This window comes from Camelus dromedarius, chromosome 23 (assembly GCF_036321535.1).
Source record: "Camelus dromedarius isolate mCamDro1 chromosome 23, mCamDro1.pat, whole genome shotgun sequence".
NCBI lineage: Eukaryota > Metazoa > Chordata > Mammalia > Artiodactyla > Camelidae > Camelus > Camelus dromedarius.
Genome location: NC_087458.1, coordinates 3,571,336 through 3,597,550, shown reverse-complemented (window position 1 = coordinate 3,597,550; position 26,215 = coordinate 3,571,336). Strand labels below are relative to the sequence as shown.

Genomic DNA, 26,215 nt, shown 5'->3' with positions numbered 1-26,215 from the left:
AAGTCATCAAATCCAAGTCTAGGATATACAGGAGGCAACTGAAACCCTGTAAGTAAGTTGACCAAAGTCACCCAGCTAATAATATATAGAGGTGAAGGTAAAAATCATATGATATGAGGGTGGTAGAAGTAGTGATGATATGATTGATGTCTGTCTAGAAAGGAGAGTTTCTAAACTTCCAGAGGTGGATTGGGACCAGCACAGACCATTAGAAACAGAGGGCTGATGTGAGGTGTGAAGTACCTTTGAATTTCTGATCTGCTGAGTTAAGCCTCACACTGATTGGTCTGGTGGTGGGTGACATGGAGGTTCAGTTAGTCATTCAGTCATTTATTCATCAGGTGCTTATTGACTGGCTACGGTGCCGTGGATGCCGTGCTAGATACGGGGGCTACAAATGCGAGTAAAACAAGTCGCTATACTCACGACCTCTTATACTCCTGGAACAGTGCAAGGGAGAGTACTTTCTAATTTGCCGCCTCTCTTACACACACAAGAATTCTGTGAAGTTTTTAAGTTAGTGACTTACTGGTTTCATGACCCACAAACCACTGCTGTTTATTTGCCTTAATATTTTTAAAGACTGCAGAAAATCAGGATCTGATAATACCACTAAACAGCCTGTGTCCTGGGGCCAGGGGAGGTGTGATGGAAAAGTACCTGAGAGCCTCCCTTAGAGTCTATGTTGTTTAGGAGGAGATGTTTCTGAAGAGACAGTCACTTGAGCCACCCCATTACCTTTGAGAACTCTACTTTTGGCCTTCCCGCAAAGCTGGGCACTGATGGTTGTGGTGGGGCAGATGTGCCTGGTGACTTCATGAACAAGTCCTCTTCTGCAGAGAACTGTAAACCTGTCTGAAGTGGCAGATCTTGGTGAGAGATTGTTCCTCACTCCGTTACTGCTTCTTCAGCCGGGACTGCTAACTTCAGAGGAATGTGGATTGGTGCCAGGCTGACAGGTCAGGGACACAATTTCTGCCAGAGTCACGCCTGAAAGAAGAGATCTTTTTCAGGTGAACTTACTTGGCAAGTCATTTGTCCTGGGCGGAGAAAGCCAGGTTTCCTGGTTTCATGAAGTTGGCGGACAAAGATTGACCTTTGTTTTGAACCTTTGGGATCGTCACTTTGCTTTGCATAATAGCAGATTGTTTTATTTGAAGTCGTTTTAGCTATCAGTTTGCTCCTTCCATTTCCTCAGCTAGTGTCAGAATACTAGTCAACTCTAAAGTTATTCAGTTTATAGCATGCATTCATTCATTCATCAAATATTTACTGAGGGCCTGTGGGCCAAGCACTGTGCCAAGTGCCAAGGGATACATGCTGGGGATACATTAGTGAACAAGATGCACAAGCTTCCTACTTTCAAGAAACTTACATAATGAAGGAGGAGGCTAGACAGCAACTAATTGAAATAATTTCAGGATGTATCAAGTGCCAGGAAGGAAATAAACAGGGTGCTATGTTAGAGAGTAACCCTGGTAGGGAATTCTTCAGGGTGATATTCTGCTGCTTCCTTCCATTAGTTTAGATAAGCGACTGATGGGTAGGAATGTAATACTCTAGAAGGGGAGAGGAAAAGCATTATTCAGAGTGGTGTTACGGTTTTGTGGTTAATGCGGTAGCTGAGAAGTTAATACAGGTGAAATGGGTGACCTTATGGTAATGGATGATAATTAGACTTGTGATGGTGCTCACTGCAGTGTGTACAGATGTTGAACTATAATGCTGGAAACCTGATACTTACATAGTAAAAGGGAAAAAAACTAATATTAATGAGAAACTAAGAAACTAAATGCTATTCTTCCTAATGAATTAAACTGAAATGAATGAGCTAGGATGAGTAGTTTCCCCATTTAGTTAGGAGGCTGCTGAAATGGCTATGATCACCTTGTTCCAGTGTAATTTGGGCCTTATGTGTTTATTTCCTCCTCAGGTGGAGGCCTAAATTTTGATCTATGTACTCCCTACATCAGCTGCTTGAAAGGACTTAATGATCACATGACCCTGGACATGGATGCTGTCCTGTCGGATTTTGTCCGTTCCACAGGCGCAGAGCCAGGGTTGGCTCGAGATCTCCTGGAAGGTAAGGAGCCTTTGGAGGAGAACGAGAAGAGACAAAGTAAAATGGGAGATGTGATATTTATTGTTAGGAAGGCTTGGAATATTTAAGGTGATCAGAAAGACACTTTGTGTGTGGTAGGCCTTACATTTAAGTTATTTCTAATAATCCACTTCGTGTATGACCCACCATAACTTTAAAATGCAAAATTCCCTTTTTACCTTGAATTTTTAGGTAGCTTTCACCACTGTCAATTTATGCTCAGGTAATGCAAGTGAAATTTTACATTAGTCCACTAAAAGCAGTTTTAGAGCTGTGAGACTTTGTTTTTATATGTAAGTGACTTGGATTTTCATATATGGGATCATCCATGGCTTTCTTCTTTCCTTCCCTAACTTGTGTGGGTCATTCTGTGTGAAGTGTACTGATTTAATGCTTTCATTTTGTTGCTTTTGTTTACTTATATCTGTGTATATCTGTATATACACATAAGTGTGTTCTAGATTTAAAGGTCCTTAAGGCTTGTTGGCATCATGTCATTAGCAATCTTTGGAGTCATAATTAATAGATACTTTTTAAAAAATACTTTTTAAATTGACATATATTTGATTTACAATATTGTGTTAATTTCTGGTATATAGCATAGTGATTCAGTTATATGTGTATATATTCCTTTTTATATTCTTTTTCATTATAGGCTATTACAAGGTATTGCATATAGTTCCCTGTGCTATACAGTAGGACCTTGTTGTTTATTTATTTTATATATAGTGGTTAGTAACTAAAAATCCCGGAGTCCCAATTTATACTGCCACCTTCTCTCTTTCCCCCCTGGTAACCATAAGTTTGTTTTCTTTGTCTGTGAGTCTGTCTTTGTTTTGTAAATAAATTCTTTTGTGTCATTTTTTAAGATTCTGCAATAAGTGATCACATGGTATCTTTCCGTCTCTTGCTGGCTTACTTCACTTAGTACGACAATCTCCAGGGCCAACCATTTTGCTGCAAATGACATTGTTTTATTCTTTTTTTATGCTGAGTAGTATTCCATTGTATATATATGTATACATATTGTATGTATATATATGTATATTATATGTGTGTGTGTGTGTGTATACACACCACATTGTATGTATATATACACCACAACTTCCTTATCCAATCAAGAGATGCTTTTTAATGATGAAAATATATAATGACACAAATAGGTAAGCCTGTGGGGGAAGGGGGAAGTTCTCAGCATACACAGGTAATTTTTTAGATTGTCAGCCCTTAGTAAGGTGTGACAGTTTGACATATACTTAGCTACCTGTGAGAATAGTGTTGGTTTGGAAACAGAAAATCAGGGTTTAAATTCCAGTTTGCTAATTCAGTATGGCTTTGCCCTTAACTTGCATTTTCAGTTTTATTTCCTATTACCTTCTCCCACAGTTCCCGTGCTCCAGCGAGGCCTGACTTGTTCCCTTTCCCTGATCATATTAAGTTGTCTCTTAAGTCTGCAGTGTCATTTGCTCTGTCACTCTCCTGAAATTCTCCTCCTCCTTCTCGATTCAGCTCAAGTGCGTTCTCTTCCTCTTGTAATGTGTGTTGAACACCTATATGTGTTAATGTGTTTGAGGTACTTGAGATATATTGTTTTATTCTCACAACCATTCTGCAAAATAGATTTTATTATCCTAGTATTACAATTAAAAAAAAACTAAGGTCTAGGAAGTTGAGTAGGTTTTGAACGTAGGCAACCTAGTTTCAGAGTCTGTCTCTTAACAATTATGCTACAAGTTAATGCTTGCATGCGCTCTCTCTTCCTCTTTCTCACATACACACCCATGTGCGCACACACCCATGCTATGAAAGAAGTTGAAGGTGCTATGAAAGTATAAGGAAGAAACCAAATTAAGATACAGAGTGCAGAACAGCCTTTTCTGAAGAAGTGACATATGAGCTGAACTCAGAAGGTTGCATAGAGTAGCAGGACAAAGGGATGTAGAAGAGAGTGTTATGCAGAAGAAGGTGAAAGAGTTTGGCACATTGGAGAAACTGACAGTGAGCCAGGTAGGAGGAGCGATGCCACAGTGGTAGACGCTGCTTAGGGAAGCAGGAGGCAGAATACCGGGGGCCTTGTAGGCCCTGGCAAGGGGTGTACGTTTCATTCTGTGTTCAGTGGGAAACTGTGAAGGACTTTAATCAGGGGAGTGAAATGATTGGATTTGAGTTTTTAAACAGTATACTGATTAAAGATGTGGAGCTGATTGGACGGTGGCCAGAGATGAAGTGGTAAAATCAGTTAAGAATATTGCCATAGTTTGGATGAGAGATGATGGTGATTTGGGAGACAGTAGTAGAAGTAGAGTGAGAAATAGGTGAGTTTAAGTTATAATTTAGAAGGGAAATCAAAGGGCCTGATCCTCACTTTCTGTCTCCGTCTTTCCCTCTGTCTGTCTTTCCCTCTGTCTCTGTTTTTCCCTGTGAAAGTTGACTCTGGTTGTAGGATAAGGAACGAATTGTAGAGGGGTGGGATGAGGAGTAGAGAGACTAGAGAGCCCCCTCCCAAAAGACCAAAAACCAGATGAAGGTATGAGGACCTGAACTGGGGCAGTGACAATAAAAATGGACAAGAAAGAATAGATTTGAAAGGTGTTTCAGGGGTACAAAGAACCCTGAGAATTTAGTAGATAGTAAGGGGAGGTGGGGGGGAAACAGGAATAGAGAAGAGCTGGAATGACTGTAGTTTCTGGCCTGGAGGGATTGTGATGCTGATTTAGGGAATGTAGGTGGACATTCAGTTTGGGGCATGTTGATTGTTAGGAGGACCTGATTTTAAGGAGTTTGGCAGAAAATTGGAAGTACTGATAGAATGCTCAGGACAGATGTCATTCATTCATTCATTGGTTCAGGACAAAAGTCCTCCATTTTTTCAACAAATATTTTTTGAGTACCTACTATGTGCCAGATTCTAGATCCTTGACCAAAACAAAACAAACATAAATCTCTGCCCTTACATTCCAGTGTAAGAGATAGGCAATAAGCAGTAAACGTGATAATCAAGTAAACTGTAAAGTACTGTGTTACAAGGTGTTAGGTGCTATGGAAAACGGTAAGGGGAACGATGAGGTGGGTTGTGATTTTTAACTGTGTAGTCAGGGTGGGCCTTATTAAGAATGTGACATTTGAACAAATACCTGAAGGAGGTGAGGAGTTGTCTGTGTAGATACATTGAGAAAAGAGCCGTCTAGGCAGTGGGAATAGTGAGTGGAAAGGCTGTAGGTGGGAGCAGTCTTAGCAAGTTTCCGGGAACTGCAGAGAGGCCAGTGTGACTGAAGCAGCGTGAGCAAAGGGAGTTGGAACAAATGGTGAATGTAATGGCTCAGAGGTAGATTCACCCGGCGTGGGTGATTAATACGGCTTAGCTGGAGAAGTGTAATTATGACAAGAAGCATAACAGCAATGGCAGTGAATACATATGTAAGGCTTTCTGTGCACCAGGCATTGTTCTAAGTGCTTTCAATTCATTTAATCTTCATAACAGTCCTGTCTGATATCATTTCCACTTTCATAGACAGGGAAATTGAAGCACAGACGAAAGGTTGGAAAAGTAGGCCAGGAAGGTCTGGATGTCAGGCAGAGGAGCCTAGGCTTTACTCTGTAGGCAGTGGTGAGCCACTAAAATTTTTGATGATGGAACTGAAATGATCAGAATTGTGCTTTAGAAGAATGAATCCCATAAGATCCTTTAGAGTGGATTGGAGGCGGGACATTAGGTGACAGGAATTGAATTAAGGTGGTGACATGAAACAGGACAGAAAGAAGTGTGAGCAGTTATGCCATATGTCATTTATTGACTAATTTAACTGGAGAAAGTAACAGAAAACTCTATTGTGGCACATCTGTCATTTGGGTCTTTTCTTCAGTGAAGTAGTGATTCTTAAATTTGAGGGGAATTAACATTTCCCTTTGATAATCTGATGGCAGCTGTCAGCTCTTTCTTTAGAAAAATGCACACACCTATAACTTTGTATTCAACTTCAGGTGGTTTAGGGCACCCTAAGACACACTGAGGCAAAGAACTCTCTGGGTCTCAGAATTAGGGGACCTGGGCTTGCGTCCAGCCGAGCCCCGGTACGAACTAACTGTAACTTTGGGCAAGTAACTCTCCTTGTTGAGGTTTCATTTCCTTTATCTGTAAAATGAGGTTACTAGGCCTCCAACGGCCCTTTCAGTTCAGAGAGAGAAATTCTCTGTGCTCATGGGGCTTACTTAGGAAATAGATGGTAAGTAAATAAAGAAATTGTGATATTCCAGAATGAAGTATTATGAAGGACATTAAAGAAGGGAAGGAAAAAAGAATGACTGAGCTGTGTGTGAGTACACGCTTGCTGGTTTGCTGCTGAGGTGCTTAGAGTCATGGTTCTGTATCTTTCCTCAGTTTGCCCATACTCTTGAGTGCCCAGTTTACTTTTTGCTTTGTCTCCTGATAGGAAAGAATTGGGATGTGAGCGCAGCCCTCAGCGATTTTGAACAGCTACGTCAGGTCCATGCTGGGAACCTGCCTCCACCCTTCAGTGAAGGGAGTGGTGGCTCCAGGACCCCTGAGAAAGGGTTTTCTGATAGAGAGTCTGCTCGCCCTCCCCGACCCACCCTACAGCGACAGGATGACATCGTTCAAGGTATTGGGGTACTGAGGGGTGTTAATGTATGAGGAGTAGAAAGGAAGGGAGGCGACTGCTAACCGGAGTGAGGGAGTTTAGCGATCCTTCGGAGATGTTTCTGTTCCTCCCCTACCTCCCCAGCCAAACCAATCAGAGGTGTCCTCAGTCTCTCCAGGTGCTGGAACCTGTCACTGTCTGCATCTTGAGTGCTATCCTGTATAAAAGCCTTCTTTAGGTATTGTGAAAGAGACAGAGGAAGGAAGATAACAATTTAATTGTTGAGATAAGACACACATAAAGATGGAATTCAAAGGATCGCTATCATCTACCCCTTTGGAGCATTTTGTTAGTATTTGTATCTATCAAAATTTAAAAATGCATGTATACTCTGATTCAGCAATTTCAGTTCTAGGAATTGTATCATATGCATGTTATGTGCATGTGTGTATATATCCTTTTAAATAGATACATACATGCATACATAAATAGACACAAATACATATGTAATGTAAAGCTTGAAAGTTAAAGCTTAAAAATAACTTTCAATGTCCATTAGTAGAGGAGTGGTTAAATAAATTGCAATCATCCATGTTTTGAAATACATCGCAGCCATTAGAAAGAATTAAGTAGAACTTGATGTACTGTTTTGGAAAAATCTCTAAAATCTATTGAGAAAAATAAGGTGTAGTACAGTATATGCAGTATGTTCCTGTTTGTGTTTTTAAAAAATATTTTAAAAGCTCTGCGTACTTCTATATGCAAAAGAAATTCTAGAAGGATACAAAAGGTCGCCTCTGGGAGGGGATCAGGAATTTTGAATGAGAGGGAGATTTCTTTGTAACACTTTAAACATTTTGATAGTATCTTGACTTTTTACCATGGGCATGTGGTACTTTTTAAACACCTAGAGTTTTAAAAAATAATATCACTATAAAATAACTTTAGACAACTCTTTACTTTGTGCATCATCTCTGGCAAATATTATATTGACTTGCTACCCAATGTGAGTTTTAGCTCTCTTGATGGGACTTCATATAACTCAAGCCATGCAAATAAATTGTAATACTGTACTGAACAAATTATGATCACAGTGAAATATCTGCTGAAGAATGACAAGTGCCATGTGTTCAAAACAAATGAAACAATTTGGGGCACTATCTACATTACTGTCTTCCTCTGCAGTATGTGAAGTAAGAATATACATTTTGACAAATATGAGTATCAAGAAAAGTTGTAGTAAATGATGTAAATAAATATTATTGATGATAGGTAAGAAAGTTCCCAATGCATAAGATTTGTCATGAATTTTCTGTAATGGAAATCCTTTTCTATATTCTCCAAGACCCTGAAAATTATCAGAGAGATTATCTGACTCAAGCTAGCTAAATGAAACCCCATGTCCCTTATTCTCTCTCCTTCTCACCAAACACTGACCACATTGCCAAATGAATGGGTCCCTATTATGTTGGGAAATGGAGGTGGAAGAAGACAGTGTCATGGCAGGAAGAAGTTTAAGACAAATTCCAAAAAGGGTAGAAAGAGGAGTGTATATTTGGTGCTAATGTGAGTGCCTGTGAAAATACCACTTTCTGTGTTTCTTCAGTTGTATTTGGCTTGAGAAAGAGGGTCGTGAAATTTGGTAGCCAGTTAGACTCACAGCTTTTCCCTGACCAGAAACCTTGTCTAGAGGTAACCGTCACCACGTGAGTGGAAAGTTCTCTGAGTGGGTTGTATATGTTCTAAGGTGACTCCATTTCTCATTGCAGAAAAACGCCTGTCTAGGGGCATCTCCCACGCCAGCTCCAGCATTGTTTCCCTGGCCCGGTCCCATGTCTCCTCCAGTGGTGGGGGTGGGGGGAGCAGTGAGCACCCCCTGGAAATGCCCATCTGTGCCTTCCAGCTTCCAGATCTCACTGTGTACAACGAAGACTTCCGCAGCTTCATAGAGAGAGACCTCATTGAGCAGTCCATGCTTGTTGCCTTGGAACAGGCAGGTCAGTGAGCACTTCCTTTCCCACGCTCTCCACCTATGCACAGCCATGCGGAGGGGCCGGGCGTGGCTGGCGGCTTCCAGTCCAAGCCTTTGGTCCGATCGCATCCAGACTCCACAGTCAGGCAGATAAACGTGCACTGAGCTAGGTGCTTCTTCAAGTTACAGAAAAGACGTAAATTAGACGCTTTCCTCTGGAAATTTCCCATTTGTTAGAAGGAAAACCAGAAATACACCTAGGAATCAATACCTAAAAATCAATACATGAAGAAAAAATACAGATGAATTATAATTGGCTCTGGAAGACCCTTGGGAACAGAAAGAACCAGCGCTGTCAGTGATGTGCGGCGGTGGTTAATCCAAGTCATGTTTGTTTATTTGAACCTTTCCCAAAAGATTTATTTACTTTTACAGTTATATTTGTCTTAAGTTATTGTTATAATTAGTTAATATGATGGGGTGAGGCAGCTGGGATTTCTGGAAAAGCTCATAAGGTATTAAAAAATTCTTGTGGAAGGACTGAGGGGTGGGAGGTGGGGGCACGGAAGGAAGCTTTTATTTTTCATTTTGTACCCTTCTATTCTAACCATGTGCATCTGTTTATAATTTTTTAAGTAGTAAGCAGTTTATTTGGCAGGTATGATTACAGACCAGTTTTTGTTTCAGTAGACTTTTCAGTAATTCAAGAAAACTTTTAAGCATTCTTAAAATATTTTCCTTATGTAAATAATGGATTAGCAATTGTGGGATATCTACAGAATTGAGACTTACTTTCTTGGGTGTTTTAAGTGCTCTGTCTTACTGCTCATGTCTTTAAAGTCACACCAGATCCATGCTGACATGCTCACTGTTGCATATGCAGATGATACTTGCATGACCCTTTGAACACAGGCTTTGAATTGTTTTTCTTTTACTGGTGATGGATTTATGCTGATTTTTGTTGCTACAGTATTTGCTGGTCTACTGACCAGAGTGAAGGAATCAGAGCCAGACCAAGTAGCCAACACAGATTTCAACCTACGACCTTGGCCTCATCATCCAACCCAGGGTTGTTCAAACTTAGTGCTGTTGACACCTAAGACCAGATCATTCTTTGTTGTGTAAGCTGCCTTCCTGGCTTCTACCCACTAGATGCCAGAAACATCCCCTCACCAGCTGTGACAACCAGACATAATTCCAGATGTTGCCAAGTGTTCCTTTGGGGACAAAATTGTCCCCACTTAAGGACCACTGATCTAAGCACTTGGGCTCCCCAAATTCTGATGAAGCAGATGTAAGTGAAGAAGATACATAGAGTAATAGAGTGATGGTTTTATTCCGAGGAGGTAAATTTGGAGTCTGTTTTAGAAATAGGGAAGTGGGAGGAGCTTTGTGGATAATATGCTTTTCTCCTTTTCCTCTTGTTTCTGTAGGGCGTTTGAACTGGTGGGTGAGTGTGGACCCCACCTGTCAGAGACTCCTTCCTTTGGCAACTACTGGAGATGGAAACTGCCTTCTGCATGCCGCCTCTCTTGGTGAGTCTTGCAAGTGGTCCTTTGTTCCCTCATAGAAAGGAAGCAATACGGTTAAATCTCATGTGCAGGACTTGATCCAGCCAACCTTGATCAGGAGGTTCTGAACCTCCCGAGTAGGAATGTCTTTTCTTTCTTAATTACCTTTCCCCCAGGTCACAGCAGGGAGTTTCTTTGAACCTGGGCTTCAGCCTGATTTCCTTCATGTCAGGGTGTGTATCATAATCAGTAAGTGGAACTGAGTCAAGGGAAGGTGTCTTATCATTATGTTTTCCTGCCACAGGGATGTGGGGTTTCCATGATCGGGACTTGATGCTGCGGAAAGCTCTGTATGCACTGATGGAGAAGGGGGCTGAGAAGGAAGCATTAAAACGGCGCTGGAGGTGGCAGCAAACTCAGCAGAATAAAGAGGTGAGGGAGCTTGGGTGGGAGCACCTTGCTTTCTCCAGTTACCCGGGAAAGTGGCCAGGGCTAGCGGTAGGAAGTGTCTCCTACTTAGGTGCTTAAGTCAGTGTTACTCCTTTTATAGTCCTGGAGGTTGTCTAAAATGCAGCTAGCACCACAGGGCACATGCCTCCTGAGACAGTTGTGAGAACGGGTGTGGGGAAGCCGAGAGCTGTAGAGGGGACATCTGACACTGTGCTTTTCCACCTGATAGGCTCTCACTAAGCCTTTAGTGGCAATCTTTTGCAAAACAAAGTATGTGTTCAAAGAATTTTTATATTGTTTTTTGCTTATAATAAGGCTAGGCCAGTTTTTAAGGACTTATTACATTTTTAACTCTTACAGAAATGCAAATGCTTAAAAATTTTTTGCCATATATACCATTTGTTTTTCATATATTCAGTTTGTTTGTAAAAAACTTTTAAAGGCATGAGTCTGAATGGTTAGCAAATGTTGAGGCTGCTTCTGTATAAGAAACTAACAATGAACTATTTGTACTTTCCATCTCTGTCCAGAGGCTGGACAAAATATGACTTGTGGGTAAAATCCCAACTGTTTTTGTTAAAAAAAAAAAAAGTTTTATTGGAACACAGCACCCCCTTCATTCATTTACATGTTTATGTTTATGTAAGTGCTTTCCTGCTCCAGCAGCAGAATAGAGTTGCATGTGGCCCAAGAAAGTGTAAAAGATGTACTGCCTGGCCCTTCACAGAGAAAGTTTGCCGATTCCCTTCCCTTTAATGATGACATTATACAGTTACATAATGATAATGAGTCTCCCTGTTTCCTTTTGCCCTGGTTCTCTGTCTTCTCTGTTTCTCTCCTGCTCTTCGTGTATAGCTGCTCTTTGCCATGTGTATAGCTGGGCGTCTCTGGCATTAATGTGGGACTATCTCTTGAGAAACTTTCCTCTTTCTTCCCATCGTCCCCCCACCTTTTTATTGCTCTATAATAGCTGGCCATAATATAGAACTAAGAGATTTCTTTTTGTTTCAGTTATTAGAATTTTTTGCCTTGAAGATTTAAAATATGGAAGTAGAATGTATTATATTTCTTTCTCAAAAACAAAGAACTCAGTTGTTAAAATAAGGATGATATTAAGATCAGAATCCTGTCTTTGATCAGCCAGTCTGCCCCAGAAGATTCCTGAGGGAAATAAATGCCCAGGGGCAAGGCCAAGTAAACAGCATTCTTTACTGACTCGCCAAACCCCCAGCTCCCTGGTGAGCTGAGCTGGACTGCGTGGAGAGCTTTTTTTGCCTGAGTGAGAGCCAGCCTAGAGTTTGCCTTCTTCTCTGTTGAATTCACACTGTACCTGAACCTTAGATTTGACCACTTCCGAGACAAGAAAAGGCCAGACCAGAGCGTGCCAGCCAGAAGTGACAGCAGCAGTCAGAGAATAGGTGGGCCCGATGCCAGCAGTCAGGCTACGATAGTTATTCTTTTAAAGGTGGGGTTAGGTTATGATGGTATTTAGCCTGGAGACCCAGAAATATCCAAGCTCTATTCTTGGTCAGCCACCTATTCCCTCTCAAAGTCCCCAAGGGGAAATACATGCATAGAGAATAGTCGCTGTGCAAGGAACAATCTTTTTACTCCTTTTGCTCAGCACATTGGAAGTTCTAAGTGGAAACCAGATAATTGTTTTAGCTCAGACCATTCATAGTATTATATCCCAGCGTGGGAGTCAGAGGAGGGGGTGAAGGACTGGAGAGCTACTTTTAGCCAGCACCAAACACCAAACTAAATTGGTTTTGATTTCTCAGGCCTCCTTTTGTTGTTGAAAATGGTGGTAAAACCTAGTAAGAGCACTTTCAGCCTAGAAGGGTGCACCACCTCGTGGCTGTGCTTGTAAAAATAGGAAGCAAACATTCGTGGGAGGATGAGGGGGATGGATCCTCGTGAATGTGTATCATTTATCAGAGAGACCAGAGCACCTCATACGTAACCAGTGCATTGTTTTTATTTTTAGTTGAAAAAGTTTGTGATAGCATTTTACAAACTGAAAATAGCTGTCATTTTTTAAATGATTAAAGTAAAATGTGCTCACAGCAGCTCTTTAATTCCTGTTAAATTTGTTTCTGAAACTTCTCATGTTTCCAGTGTGTTTTTTTTCTACTCTGTCAGTGTGTGTTTTAAGTATAAACTCATTTTAACACTTATGTAGGTCAAATGTAAATAATAAGGTAGATTTTCTTCCAAATCATACACATCCTAAAGCCTATATGATATTATAAGATTGTTTGTACCACTTCTTCCTCTTTTTTGATAAAAACTATAGTTTCACTCAGTATGTGTGTTTTAATTACTGGTCACACAGCAGGTGCTGGGCGTAGTGCATAAGACACCGTGCTGGTTCTTAAGAGTAGTAGGAAGAGATGGACATGTAAATACATAATTGCCAAAACGGAACAGGTTGTGACTTCCGTGGTAGAAATCCATATAGCAGTTGAGGAGGGAGGACACAAAGAAAGGAGTGAGTGGTCGATCTATCAGGGAGATTTAGGAAGACCTTCATAGAGGAGTTGTCTTTCCTGACAGTTGAGAAATTATTCTCCAGGTGAATATGGAGTGGGCTGCTCTAAGCAGAAGGAACAACGTAGACAAGACTCAGAAGTATGAAACAACATGGTGCATTCAAGGAGCTACAGCTAATTAAATGTTGAATCAGAGAGGTGGGTTGGGGCCAGGAAGTGGACTCTGTATGCTATGCTTAAGGAGTTTGAACTGTATCTAATAGGCAATGACAATTCTTAAAAGAACTTGTATCAGGAAGCTAACATCATCAGATTTTAATTTTAGAAAAATCTTTGATAGCATAGTAGAAAATGGATCATAAGAATGTATGACTGGAAGTAGTAAAACCAGTTAAGGGTCCATTACAGTAGTTTGTGCTTAATAATTGTTGACTAAAGGGATCCAGATGTGGGATGGGTGAAAGGAGAGGAGTCTTAGATAAATCCCGGCTTCTAGTTGGGTGTTTGGTGATAGTGGTGTTCACTAAGGTAGAGATGTAGGAAGAGCGGGTTTTAGAAGAGGTGGAAGTCCAGTTTTGACCAGATCAAGTCTGAGGTAGTCATAGGCGGTGGCTGTCATCAGTAGGCAGCTGGATGTGAACACAGAAGTTCAGAGGAAGTCTGGGCAGAGAGGAAGATGTTAGAGTCCTGAGCATATAGACAGCAGTAGATGAGATGACAGTGGTAGAAGAGATAACCCAGACGGGACCAAGGCTAACATCACTGACACAGCTTCAGTATTTCTGAGGTCAACAGAGTTGAGAGAGGTAGGAGAAAGAAGGTTGTGCAGGCTGAAGGAGAAGAAAGTTTAAAGAGGAGATCAAACACCACATGGAAGCTAAGAAAGATAAGCACTGAAGAGTCCACTGAATTTGGCAATGACAAGGTCATTGTCTTTTGCTAGTTAGGTGAAGTGGTGTGTGGGGGTGGGGGCGAAGGCTAGAGGGCAGAGACGGAAGCTAGACTGCAACGGGTCAGAAAGGAGCGGGAAAAGGCCATAGACTCTTCTTTCATGGCTCTTGACTATAAAAGGGAGAGAGATTTGACTTTGTAGTGCAAGTTGTACGCCAGGTGCTAAGAGAGTAGGGAGTGGGGTAACGTGAATGAGTTGGAATGGCTATTGTCTCTTGAATCTAGCCTCTAATTGCTTGCTGTCCCCTGCTCATCTTTCACACAGTCAGGACTGGTATACACAGAGGATGAGTGGCAGAAGGAATGGAATGAGCTGATCAAGCTTGCCTCAAGTGAACCCCGCATGCATCTCGGAACCAACGGAGCCAATTGTGGTGGGTAAGTATGTCTAAGTGGAGGAGCAGGAAATTATCTTTGCTGAGTCCTCAGTGTCCAAAGAGCTCTGTGCTAACAGGATATTAGAAAGAGAGAGAGAAGCCATGGCAAGGGCACAGAACGGGGTAACAGTGTGGCATGTTCTAGGAACTACGGGCAGTTCAGTTACTGCCAGAATACAGAGTGCATGGTGCACAATGATAGATGAGGCAGTGCAGACTTCTGGGGGCCACGCTAAGATTTCTCTTGTACAATGCTATGGAATTAAAATTGTATTCTCCAGACTTTGGGAAACTGCAGGACAAATGACCTGGTTTCCTCAATAAATAAAGGCAAGGATAATAAAAAAGGAAAAGGATGCTTAAGAGACACATCAACCTGTTGGAATGTGTGGACATTTATAAGACAGTTGGGGAAATGTGAATGACGTCTACATGTTTGATTACTGTTAAGTTTTTAATGTGTGATATTGATGATATTGTAGTTGTTTTAAAAAGGAGTTCTTTATTTTTTAGAGATAGAAACAGATATTCATGATGTAATGATATGATATCTAGGATTTTCTTCAAAAATAATCTGGTATGGTGGGAGCTGATCCCTAGGGAAATATATCAAGGTCTAGGTGAAACTAGATTGACCATGTGTTCATAATTGATGAGGCTGGGTGATGGATACATGAGAGGTAAGTATAATATTCTTTCTAGTTTTAGATATGTTTAAAATTTATAATTTTTCTATAGTAAAAAGTTAAAAATTATAACCTGTCCAAACTTTATTGTGTATAAGAATAATCTGGGAGATAGTTTAAAATGCAGACTCTGGACCTGCACCCTAAGGAAGTCCAGTTGAGTTGGACAGAGGTAAGGCCCAGAAATCTGCATTTGTGGCAAGCATCGAGGGTTGAATAACATTGGTTTAGGGGGCAGGAAGCCACTGAATCGTGAGTATGCGGGTGACAGGAGCACTGCTGTATTTGGACACACTGAAGTAGTAATCCGGGAAGGAGGGGCCGTGGGTGTGAGGAGTGGTGGTTCGCGATAGGCCAGAGGAGACAGGTGCAGGAGCCGCTTAAGAGAGGGACTTGGTCAAGCCAGGTGATTAACTGAAGATGAGACATAAAGAACAGTAAATACTTCAGGTTTCTGATCAGGCTGCGACGTAGACGGGTGAGGCTGTTCTTGAAGTAAGGGAACACAGAAGGAGGGATTTTTAGTTTCTCTTTTGGGAGGGGTAGGACATGATGCGTGTGGGGTGTGGGTGGTTGTGCTGGGTACAGTCAGCAGGATGAGGCTACACAGTTCTTGGGTGTTGAGCTACTGGATGAAGAGAAGGGGAAGATGGTTGAACATGATGAGTATGAAGAGAGGAATTACTTCCCAATTCCTGACGCTGCTTTATCCCCAGAGCCTTCACATTGCTATTCTTGGATTCCTCATCTGTGAAACGGGAGTAGGAACAGCCATGGTAGCATAAGATAATCAGCTACGTCGATGGCAGCCTTAAGACTGGAAAAAATGGAAAGGCATTTCTTTTTTTCCTCTTTGCAGAACTGGTCTTCAGGGGTCTCTTGTTTTGTTTTCTTCCCTCCCCCTTCCACTGCACCCCTTCCACTCTCTCCCCTCCTCCAACTCTAGGGTGGAGAGTTCAGAAGAGCCTGTGTACGAGAGCCTAGAAGAATTCCACGTCTTCGTCCTTGCTCATGTGCTCAGGAGGCCCATAGTCGTCGTGGCAGACACCATGCTGAGGGACTCCGGAGGGGAAGGTGAGTCAGTCCTCATTGTACCCTGAGCATCCCTGTCTGCAGAGCCTTGGGCTAAGCACTGGGAGGAGGGCAGGAAAGGGGATATGTAGACTCTTGGGGAAAAAACAAGGTATAAGTTAGAACAATGCAAAATTCTCAAGAGATTCAGAGTGAAGCAGCTGGGGTTACTGAACGAGACTTCTAGGAAGGAATTATTACACGTGGGTTGGAATGAAAGGGCTCCACTGGCAGAGTGGGGTGGGGCAGTGTCCTACTAGGCAAGAATATAACCTTAATAATCATCTCCATGGTTTCCTGCAGCATTTGCCCCTATTCCTTTTGGGGGAATCTATCTGCCCTTGGAGGCCCCAGCCAGCCAGTGTCACCGCTCCCCTCTGGTGCTCGCCTACGATCAGGCCCACTTTTCTGCACTGGTGTCCATGGAGCACAAGGAGAATGCCAAGGAACAAGGTGTGGGATGCAGTGTCTGTGTCTCTGGTGTCTTTTGGTCTGCTTTATTTTCACTTGGAAGAACTGAAATGAGGCAGAGTGTAGGAGGAAAGAATTAAGTGACATGGAAGCCCAGACAAGCATGTTGATACAGTTTTCCTAAGCTGTAAGATGATATACTGGGGTTTTAAAATTTTAAAAAATTGTGTTTGGGGATAACACAATAGCCTGTATTCCCTGTTCCCTGCTCTGCAATAAAAAGCTTATATATTAAGGTCATAGAAGCTTCCAAATGAAGGTCTTAATATATTTGTCTTAGTAATGACTTTAAATTCCCCGAATCTGCATTAACTGGCAAGAACATCATGGGTGCTGACTGGCCGGCTGGCTGACTGGTGGGAAGTTGTGAAGATCAGTGGCCTGAATTGTGTGCTGGTAGTAAGGGAAAACCTGCCTGTTAGTTTTTATTTGTTTTCTTTTCTTTTCTTTAAATTTTGTTGTTGTTTTGGGAGGAAACTAGGAACATTATTTATTTATTTATTTATTTATTTATTTTTATTTTAATGTATTTATTTTTTAATGGAGGTACCGGGGCTTGAACCCAGGACCTTGTGCATCCTAAGCACGTGCTCTACCACTGAGCTATACCCTCCCCGTGCCTGTTAGTTTTTGATGCTGAGGTAATTCACGTGTAAGAATTGAGAAGTGGCTCTAGTTAGAGACCTTTGTTGTGGTTCAGCCTTCTTTTTAGTGAAGTCAGTCTGTTCAGTTGTGTTCCTCTCTCAAGAGATTCCTTGATCATGTGTTTTTTTCCTCCCCAGCTGTGATCCCACTTACAGATTCAGAGCATAAGCTGCTGCCCTTGCACTTTGCTGTGGACCCTGGAAAGGGCTGGGAGTGGGGCAAAGATGACAATGACAATGTCCGATTGGCCAGGTGAGGCAGGCCTAGCCTTTCGTCTGCTTTGTAGCTGTGGTCTCATCTCCCAGGGACTTTCCCCAGCCCGGAGGCAGAGACAGTCCCCTAACATCCCGGTGTCTCTGGGAAGGTGGAGAGGTGGGAGGCGGGCTGGGCAGCGGGACTCTGCAGCGCGCAGCTGCTGCTTCTCCCTGAGAAAGAGCCTGGAGTCCCGGGATCTCCTTACAACATGCAGGTGTTCTTGCAGGATCCCCAGACAGTGGTCAGAAAATCAAGATAATCAAATCACACTTCTTCTCCCAGCCCATGTAGAAGGGGTTTAAACAGTTGACCAAAATAGTGTGCTCTGGATTTTGCCTTGCTGGAATTTAAACAGCAAGAATAATGCGTTCTCCCCTCCTGCCACCTGCCTCCCAGAAGTTGGTTTCCTCCTGCCTCCTCAGCTTCCTGTGAAGAGCTTATGAATATGAAAGCCCCTCCCTTACTGCTTACCTAGTGCCTCCTTCTTTGGGCTCTTGAAACTGATCCAACTGAGAGCATTTGATTAAAAAACCCAGAGTTTATGACTTTTTATGTAAGTTCTCACCTAATTGTCAAAAACTCCTTCCTTCCAAGTAATATTTACAACAACAACAACAACAACAACAACAACAATAATAGCTCCTGTTTAGTAAGTGTGTCCTATTTTCCAGACACTGTGCTGGGCCCTTCCCAAATACTATCTTAATCTTCACAATAGCCCTACAGGATAGATGTTACCCAGTGTCAACCCCAAGTGAGTTTCAGGAAGGTTGAAGTGAGTTGCTCAGAGTCATAAAGCTTAGTAATTGCTGGAGCTCTAATTCAAACCCGACCCCCTCTGAGGTCCCAGCTGGGTAGCCCTCTCCCAGCCTACCCCCAACTGGATCATGCTCCTTGGCTTTTTAAAGGTCCCAGTACAAGTTTAAATTCTCTTTCCCCTCCGTTTCCCAGTGTAATCCTGTCCCTAGAGGTCAAGCTGCATCTGCTGCACAGCTACATGAATGTCAGGTGGATCCCCGTGTCCTCAGACGCTCAGGTAAGGGCTTCTCCCCGCCCGCCCTTGCGTGTCCTCACTTTCCGTGTTGGGGGAACAAGGAGATGTGGTGGTGGTCTCCTTCTGAGTCTCTGCTGAGCAGTGGCTTATGATTCAAGGTTAGGAATAACTGGGAAATACCAGGTAAGTTCCAAAAGACACTTTTCCCTGACTTTCTACCTGTTAGTGCCCTTTGTATCTTCTCTCCAACCAAGCTCTGCTTTCTGACACTAAAACACAGTCTTCAAGAAAAGTTTTCTGGACTTTCTGGTGAATTTGAGGTTGTCATTACTTTGCTCCAAGCCCTCTGTACATAGATCTCCGTGCTGGGGACCAGCGGAGACAGAATAGCTTAAAGAGCTCCTGATCTGGTAGGTTCTGATGGTGTCACTCTTAGCCGTTGAACAGGAACACAGGAGCAAAGGCAAACTGATGGACTCCAGTGCTGAATGTCTAAAAGTTGAGGGGATGCAGAATGGTTAGACTTGGGGTGATTATTTAAGACTTCCTTGAGATTAATTCTGGGCAGAATTGGGCATAGAGAAACTTACAGTAAAGGACATTCTAGTGTCTGTAGAATGTTCTCCCTCCTCACCCAGAAGCCATTTATTTGGGTAGTTGCGCATTGTTCTGGAAGAGCAGTCAGGCTTTGTTTTGATATCTCCTTATTACAAAAGGGAGTGAAATTGCAGGAAGTGAGGTAAAAGTTACATATTAGATACATCTTACCCAGTCCCACGGGAGAGCTGGCTGGAGTTGGGAAGGACAGTGTCTTCCTGGGGGACCCTTCTCCCATCATGACAGCAGCCCTTCTCTGGAACTAGGCAGTCACTCTGGGAAAGCATTCGCTACCACCCTCTTCCTCATGGCTAATTACAGGGAGCCCTGTGAGCCAGATGGATGGGCTGGAGGTTCCTGGGGGCTCCCCCCAACCCAGACTGTGGGATAACTGTCAGCCATGCTCTTGTCTCTTCCAGGCGCCCCTGGCCCAGCCGGAGTCCCCCACAGCCTCGGCTGGAGATGAGCCCCGGTCCACTCCCGAATCTGGGGAATCAGACAAGGAGTCAGTTGGCAGCAGTTCTGCCAGCAATGAGGGCAGCAAGCGGAAAGAGAAGTCGAAGCGAGATCGGGAAAAGGACAAGAAGAGAGCAGATTCTGTGGCTAACAAGCTGGGCAGCTTTGGCAAAACCTTGGGCAGCAAGCTCAAGAAGAACATGGGGGGCCTGATGCACAGCAAGGCTTCTAAGCCCGGCGGGGCGGGGGCGGGGGCTAGCGGTGGCACCGAGACACTGGAGAAGAAGAAGAAGAACTCACTGAAGAGCTGGAAGGGCGGCAAGGAGGAGGCAGCTGGGGATGGGCCTGTATCTGAGAAGCCCACGTCTGAGTCTGTTGGTAATGGAGGGAGCAAGTATAGCCAGGAGGTGATGCAAAGCCTGAGCTTTCTGAGGACTGCGATGCAAGGGGAGGGGAAGTTTATTTTTGTTGGAACCCTGAAGATGGGTCACCGTCACCAGTATCAGGAGGAGATGATCCAGCGCTACCTTTCTGATGCTGAGGAAAGATTCCTGGCAGAGCAGAAGCAGAAGGAGGCAGAGAGAAAGATCATGAATGGAGGGGTAGGGAGTGGGCCTCCTCCAGCCAAAAAGCCAGAGCCAGATGGTGGGGAGGAGCTGCTGGCTGCCCCTCCAGCAGAGTCCAAGGCAGTGGCATTTTCCACTGGCTACCCTGGTGGCTTTACTATCCCTCGGCCTTCGGGGGGTGGAGTCCACTGCCAGGAACCCCGGAGGCAGTTGGCAGGGGGGCCATGTGGGGGGAGCCTACCACCATATGCCACCTTCCCCAGACAGTGCCCTCCTGGGCGACCCCACCCCCATCAGGACAGCATCCCTTCTCTGGAGCCAGGCAGTCACTCCAAGGATGGCGTTCACAGGGGTGCCTTGTTACCACCCCACTTCCGCGTGGCTGATTCCTATAGCAATGGCTACAGAGAGCCCCCTGAGCCAGATGGATGGGCTGGAGGTCCCCGGGGGCTCCCCCCAACCCAGACCAAATGCAAACAACCGAACTGCAGCTTCTATGGACACCCTGAGACAAACAACTTCTGCTCCTGCTGTTACAGGGAAGAGCTGAGGAGAAGGGAGCGTGAACCGGCTGGGGAGCTGCTGGTGCACAGGTTCTGAATGGGGACACCTCGGTGGGCAAGGGGGCTACACAGAGTTAAGCTCAACTAATTGGCTCATAAGACCCAGCCCCATGTTGATGGGGCTAATGCAGTCATGTGTGTGGGAGCCTGGCTAGAGACTTTTAAGTGTGTATACTCTGGGGAGCTGCCAGGCTAGCAAGAGCAGGCCAGGGCTGGATGGTGCCTTGAGGGCTGCACTGGTCCTCTGCCGATCTTGACATGAAGGGACTGAGGAAGTACACGGGGGGGAAGGATGGTAATTCTGTGTCATAACCCCTCGAGTCCATCCCAGGACCTAAGAGAAAGTCGTCGGGGGGAGGGGGAAGCTTTGGTGTGTGAGGGTGGGGAGGTGGGTAGACGTGTTGGGGAGGAACAGGCAAAGGAGGTTCTCAGTCAATAAAAGAAAAAACAGACCAAAGTTCTTTTAGGTTGGAAAAAAGCACATGGTGGTGGAGTTGGGAATGTGGAGGGAAACTGGGAAATTAGACAGATTTGCTGTTGACTTGAATTAAGGCAGAAACTTAGGGTTGGATAAATTCTTCCTCCTGCAGGGTCTGGAAAGACAAGGCAATAATGTGTGCTCATGGGTGCTTATTAGGAGGGGGATAGCTTGAATCAGGTTAGTAAGATGGGAAAGGGAGGAACTTAAAAGGGGAATCTTTCCTCTTAAATTTTATGTCCTTCTGAACAGCCATCTGTCATCTGTTCTAGTTTGAGAGATGGCCGATTGATTGCCCCCTATCTTTTCCTCGTCCTTTTTGAGGGCTGAGCTCAGCTAAGAAGGTTGAGGGATTTTTAAGACTTTAATTTTATTAAAAAAAAAGGTCCCTCTGGGGAAGGGAAGAGAGTGGTGAGAAGAGCAGCCGTGTGTGTTTAATTTTCTCCAGGTGAATTGATGCAGAGGTGATCTTTTTTTAACTGCTTAGCAATAACCACACCTTAGGGTTTGAGGACGCCTTGGGAGGGGTGTAGGAGGACAGACTTTTGGCCAGACTGTTGGAAACAAAACCAAAAACCTAAATAGAGCACTACCATCCTCTGCTGCTGCGTTTCTGTAGAAAGCAACTTATTTTTTGGACTTTTTTTTTTTTTTTAAAGGAAAAGGAACAAAAAGACCCCAGCAAGCAAAAACATTTTTAAAAATGATTTTTTTTTTCCTATTTAAGTGATTCTTTCTCCTTTCTCTCTACTTTTGGAGAATGAACTTAACATCCCGGCTTCTTTTGTTAAGCCATAGCTGACCTTAATCTGTGGTTAGTTTATTAAAATAATAAAAAATACTTTGTAAGCAGAGATATTTTTTATAATAGGACTGATGTTGAAACTTGGGGTGGGGGCTGGGGGCAATTTATAAAAAGGTAGTTAGAGAAATATATTTTAGTGAACTGTAACCACAGATCACAGACTACTCCCAATGAGCTGATCTGTTTTTGGACTTCCCCCCTTTCCCTGACCCGTCCCTTCTCCCCAGGAGATGGGAGTGGGCCTGTGGACACAGCAGGGGGAGCTCCTTTGCATTTTGCACAAAGCCCAAGCCTGGACAGCCTGTGCTCTGGCCAGCACCATTTCTGAGAGCTTTAAACTGGAGGACCTATCCTGGGCCAATTTTCCCTTTTCTTTAAATTTTTTTTCCTGGGGGGAAAAAATCAACTATGCAATTGTATACACTCCTAGGTGCATATGAAGAAGGGGAATAAGTGTACTTAAGTGTCCAGAGTGTTAACTGGGGCTACCATTCTGTATTTGGATTTCTCCTTTGAGGTATGTACTCATAACCCATCCTGTGGAATGTAGTCCCCACATCTGATCCAGGGCAGACCTGGGCTGGGTGTGTGTGTTGGGGGAGCTCATGTTTGCCATGTGTTGCTTCTGCCCAGTAGGGAAAGTTGTCATCCCCGTTGGTGACAAAGCCAGCCAAGGCTGTCCTGTTCATTGGAACTGCTCAGTTTAGAGTTTCCTTTCTCCTCAACAAACTTGAAAGTCACTTATTTTCTAAACCCGATTGTTGATTTAATCGCTTCCTGTGGCTGTTAATTTTTAGGCTTTTATTTGAAAATAGACTGGTGTTAAGGAAGCAACAAGGTCAAAGGAGACAGGTTCCAAAGGAGGGTACTTAAATATATTTCTGGGCAGGGCTGGGACTCATGAGACGAGGGCTCCCCTCAGGTTCAAAACTTAAGGGGGTACTGAAAAATTCAGTAATCAAGATAATACTGTTTTAATGCAGTGTTTTTAAAAATGATTGCAAAAAATATCCATAATGAACAAAATATCAAAGCCTTAAGACAGGATCCAACAGGACTGGGATAAGGGTAAAGAAAAGAAAAGAAAAGCTGAATTGAGAAAGTGGGTTGAATCTTGTCTTTATTTAAAATTTTGATACTTTGTTCATTGTGGATTTTTTTTTTTACATTAGTTTCGATTTTCAAAAAATACTGCATTAAAATAGTATCTTGGTTACTGGGGTTTTGTGCACCCCTTAAATTTTGTGCCCTAAGCGAGTGCCTTGCTCACCTCACCTTGTTTCTGGGGTTATAACAACACTGTTGAGACCAACACCTTATGAAGTTCTATCACCTAACATGCACCCAAACAACAGGTGGCTCAAACTCACACCTTGAATTTGCACAGCTCTCCTAGATTGCCCAGAGGCATCCATCTATATCATAGGATTTTGGCCTGGACCAATAGGAATGGAAACAGACCAGGAGTTTTCCCAGAGAATAAAACCAGGAAAGTTTTGATTCTCCACTGGACTGCTGTGTTTGGATATGATCTGTTGTTAGATTTTAGTTAATACTTTTGTTTTTAAAAACTGAGGACAAATGAACAAAACCGAAAGCCTTGTGTCATGTTTGTTTTTGTTTGATTTATAAAGTAACCAATCCCAATTCCTTTTGACTTCTTTTCAAATAAAAAAGGTGGAAATTCTGCAGGTGGCCTAGGGGTGAGTATGGTAAAATGGGGCTTTATTTAGGCCCTATAGCTTTTTATTAAGAAATATATATATATATATATATATATTTTTTTTTTTTTTTTAATTTGGGAAGGTAACTATTGAGGCATCTTAAAAAAAAACTCTTCATTCTAAAGATGAGGGACCCTGAGTCAGTGGATGTTTTTCCGTAGGGATGAGTAAAGTCTGTTTTGCTTTACTCTTTGACAGGGTTGTGGCACGGGAGGGTGGTGAAAAAATAATGCCTGGGAAATGAAAACAGACCCTGGTTGGTTTGTGGTATTGGGGGAGGATGAGGGGGTGGAAGAGGAGAGCTTATAGAATTACTGTGCTGGGGAGAAGGGAGGACTGGTATGTGATGTGCACGCAGTGAGCCACAACTCCTTAGTTAAGGAGGGGTGTGTGGATGAAGAGGGAGGCAGACCCCATAGCCCTAGCTGAGGGGTGGTACCATCTCTCAGGCCGAAATAAGTGCACTTAGTTTCTTTAATCCAGGGCATTTGGGATACCTACTGGGGTTTTTACTGGAGAGGGGAGATTTTCAGGGTTCCTAACTTTTCCCCTTTTGACTTAAGACAGTGCTCCCCCTCCACCCTCCACTCTCTACCCCACTGACGGAGCAGGTCTACTAGAGGTTAGGCCTCTACATTCCTCCCTTAATCTGTTCTGGTTTTATTGAGAGTTACAAGATTTAACCAAACGTTATCCCCTCATACTGGATTCTACCAACAAAATAAAAGAGTATATGAAGTTTTTTTTGTTTTGTTTTGTTTTGTTTTGTTTTGTTTTTAAGATTCAGTCTCCCTTTTGAGTGCGGATGGTGTTAAACTCAGTGCTGTATAGGGCCTGGAGGGAAGCAACCTCCCTCTCCCTTTGGCTCAGTTTCTTCTCAAGTGAAACTAAAGCTCACAGGCCAATAAAGCAAGTTAGCAGACTCTGTATTGTACATTTGGGAGCTGATACTGAGCTGGTTCTGAATGACTTATGAGGACCTAGCTTTTGTTGTTCTTACTACTTTCTAAATAACGACATGTCTTAAGGTTCCAGTCACATTTTTTTTGTTCCCAATAAAGGAGATTCAAAGGTGACTGTCCCTGAGTTACTCGAACACCTCTGGACTCTGACCCCTTCTTTCTCCTAGGAGTCAGTGCCCCAGACACACAGCCACAGGTGAGAAGACAGAATTAGAAGTCCCTTCCTGGCCTGGAATCACTTGCACCCCAGGTTTTTCTAATTTCCTTTTCCCTCCAGGCCCTTCAACTGTAGCTCCAGTGAGGCATACAGGCAGTCTGTCTCTCTCACTTTGTTGATACCGGGTCTGCAAATCACAGTGTTTTACCCCCTGTATTTAAGTTGATTAACAAAATATTTATGACATTCCCCATTTAGACTTTCTCCATGCCACCTCCCTCTGCTGGCCACGTGGGTGAGGGGTGGTAGCAAACAGAACTGGAAGCTGGCTGACAGTGGCGCCGAGGGGCGGGGGTGGGGAGGACCTTGGCCTCTTTCTGTGCTTATAACTGGATCTGTGACTCATGTTGTGAGTCACTCAGCTCCACCTCCTTCCTCTAGCTGCCCCTCCCAGCAGCCTTCACTCCTGGCACAAACCTGCAACCAGACCAGGATCCTGAAAATGGAAAAATCTGACACAGCCTCTTGTCTATCCACCCTTCCTTTCATCCGTTAACCTCCACTGGGTGTGTGTGGGGCAGTGAGAGGTGGTCCTCCTGTTACTTAACCCCCAGCTGCTACCCACTTTGCACTCCTGGTTAGGTGCTGATCCAAGTCTCCCTTTTTTTCTGCCTCTGACTCCCCCATTCCCCAGATGTTTTTTCCTTCTGTATCTCTCTGCTGCTCCTACACCTCAAAGTATTAAAGAACACTTTTGAGTGAAGGGTGGAGGCGGGAAGAAAAGTGGATAATGGATTTTTAAATTGTGGTACACACCTCTTCCTATTGCCACAGACCTTGGGAAGAATTTTCTTCCCCCAAGTGATTGAGGCCCATGGAATGCAGGTGGGGGTGGGGGAGCTTGGTAGCTTTTAGAGTTTCTAGAATCAGGCTTCTGGGCCACGTTCCTAGCAGGTGTATGCTTCTTTGTTCCAGATCGACTCCCTGTCTCACAATATTTTCACTGTTTCCACAGCTGCAGCCAAGACAGGGAACTTTTAAAGCTGAGGCCGGAAGGGTGTGTGTGCTGGGAGGAGAAAGTTGAGTGTCACTTTGGAAAACTGGGGCCCCCACCTAAGGACTGCTGCCTCTGTACAGACTCAAAATCAATAAAACCGCAGCTCATTAACTCTTACTTCGTATTTTATTTCCTATCTTGATCGTAGCTAAAAGTAGATGTTTGCATTCCTACCCCCAGTCACCGACAGCTACAGTTCCTTTCCTTCCCTCCTGGTGCCTCCTCACCCCCCTCTTTGCTTCTTGGGTTGCCCTCCTCACCCACCTTTGCTTCTTG

The 26,215-nt window shown here is 43.6% G+C and overlaps 1 protein-coding gene and 1 non-coding gene across 14 annotated transcripts in view; one reads left to right on the top strand and one right to left on the bottom strand.

The window, feature by feature from the left end:
• The window catches only part of OTUD7B (OTU deubiquitinase 7B), a 49,635-nt gene extending 25,129 nt beyond the window's left edge, over positions 1–24,506 (top strand). For 9 of the 13 annotated variants that reach the window (XM_064477701.1, XM_064477706.1, XM_031436515.2 and 6 more), the window contains 11 exons: positions 1,934–2,083; positions 6,532–6,720; positions 8,469–8,696; positions 10,105–10,206; positions 10,487–10,614; positions 14,341–14,453; positions 16,085–16,212; positions 16,513–16,662; positions 17,463–17,577; positions 18,532–18,616; positions 19,591–24,506. In XM_064477701.1, the coding sequence (XP_064333771.1) occupies positions 1,999–2,083; positions 6,532–6,720; positions 8,469–8,696; positions 10,105–10,206; positions 10,487–10,614; positions 14,341–14,453; positions 16,085–16,212; positions 16,513–16,662; positions 17,463–17,577; positions 18,532–18,616; positions 19,591–20,793 (2,526 nt within the window). In that variant the 5' untranslated portion in view covers positions 1,934–1,998 and the 3' untranslated portion in view covers positions 20,794–24,506. Of the gene's footprint in view, positions 1–1,933; positions 2,084–3,752; positions 4,109–6,531; positions 6,721–8,468; positions 8,697–10,104; positions 10,207–10,486; positions 10,615–14,340; positions 14,454–16,084; positions 16,213–16,512; positions 16,663–17,462; positions 17,578–18,531; positions 18,617–19,590 lie in introns of those variants that run through there. The other 4 variants (XM_064477703.1, XM_031436516.2, XM_064477705.1 and 1 more) reach the window with 4 other exon arrangements.
• TRNAP-AGG (transfer RNA proline (anticodon AGG)) lies at positions 17,222–17,294 on the bottom strand. The gene has a single exon. It is a non-coding gene; the product is annotated as a tRNA-Pro (tRNA).
• Positions 24,507–26,215: the final 1,709 nt, after the last annotated feature.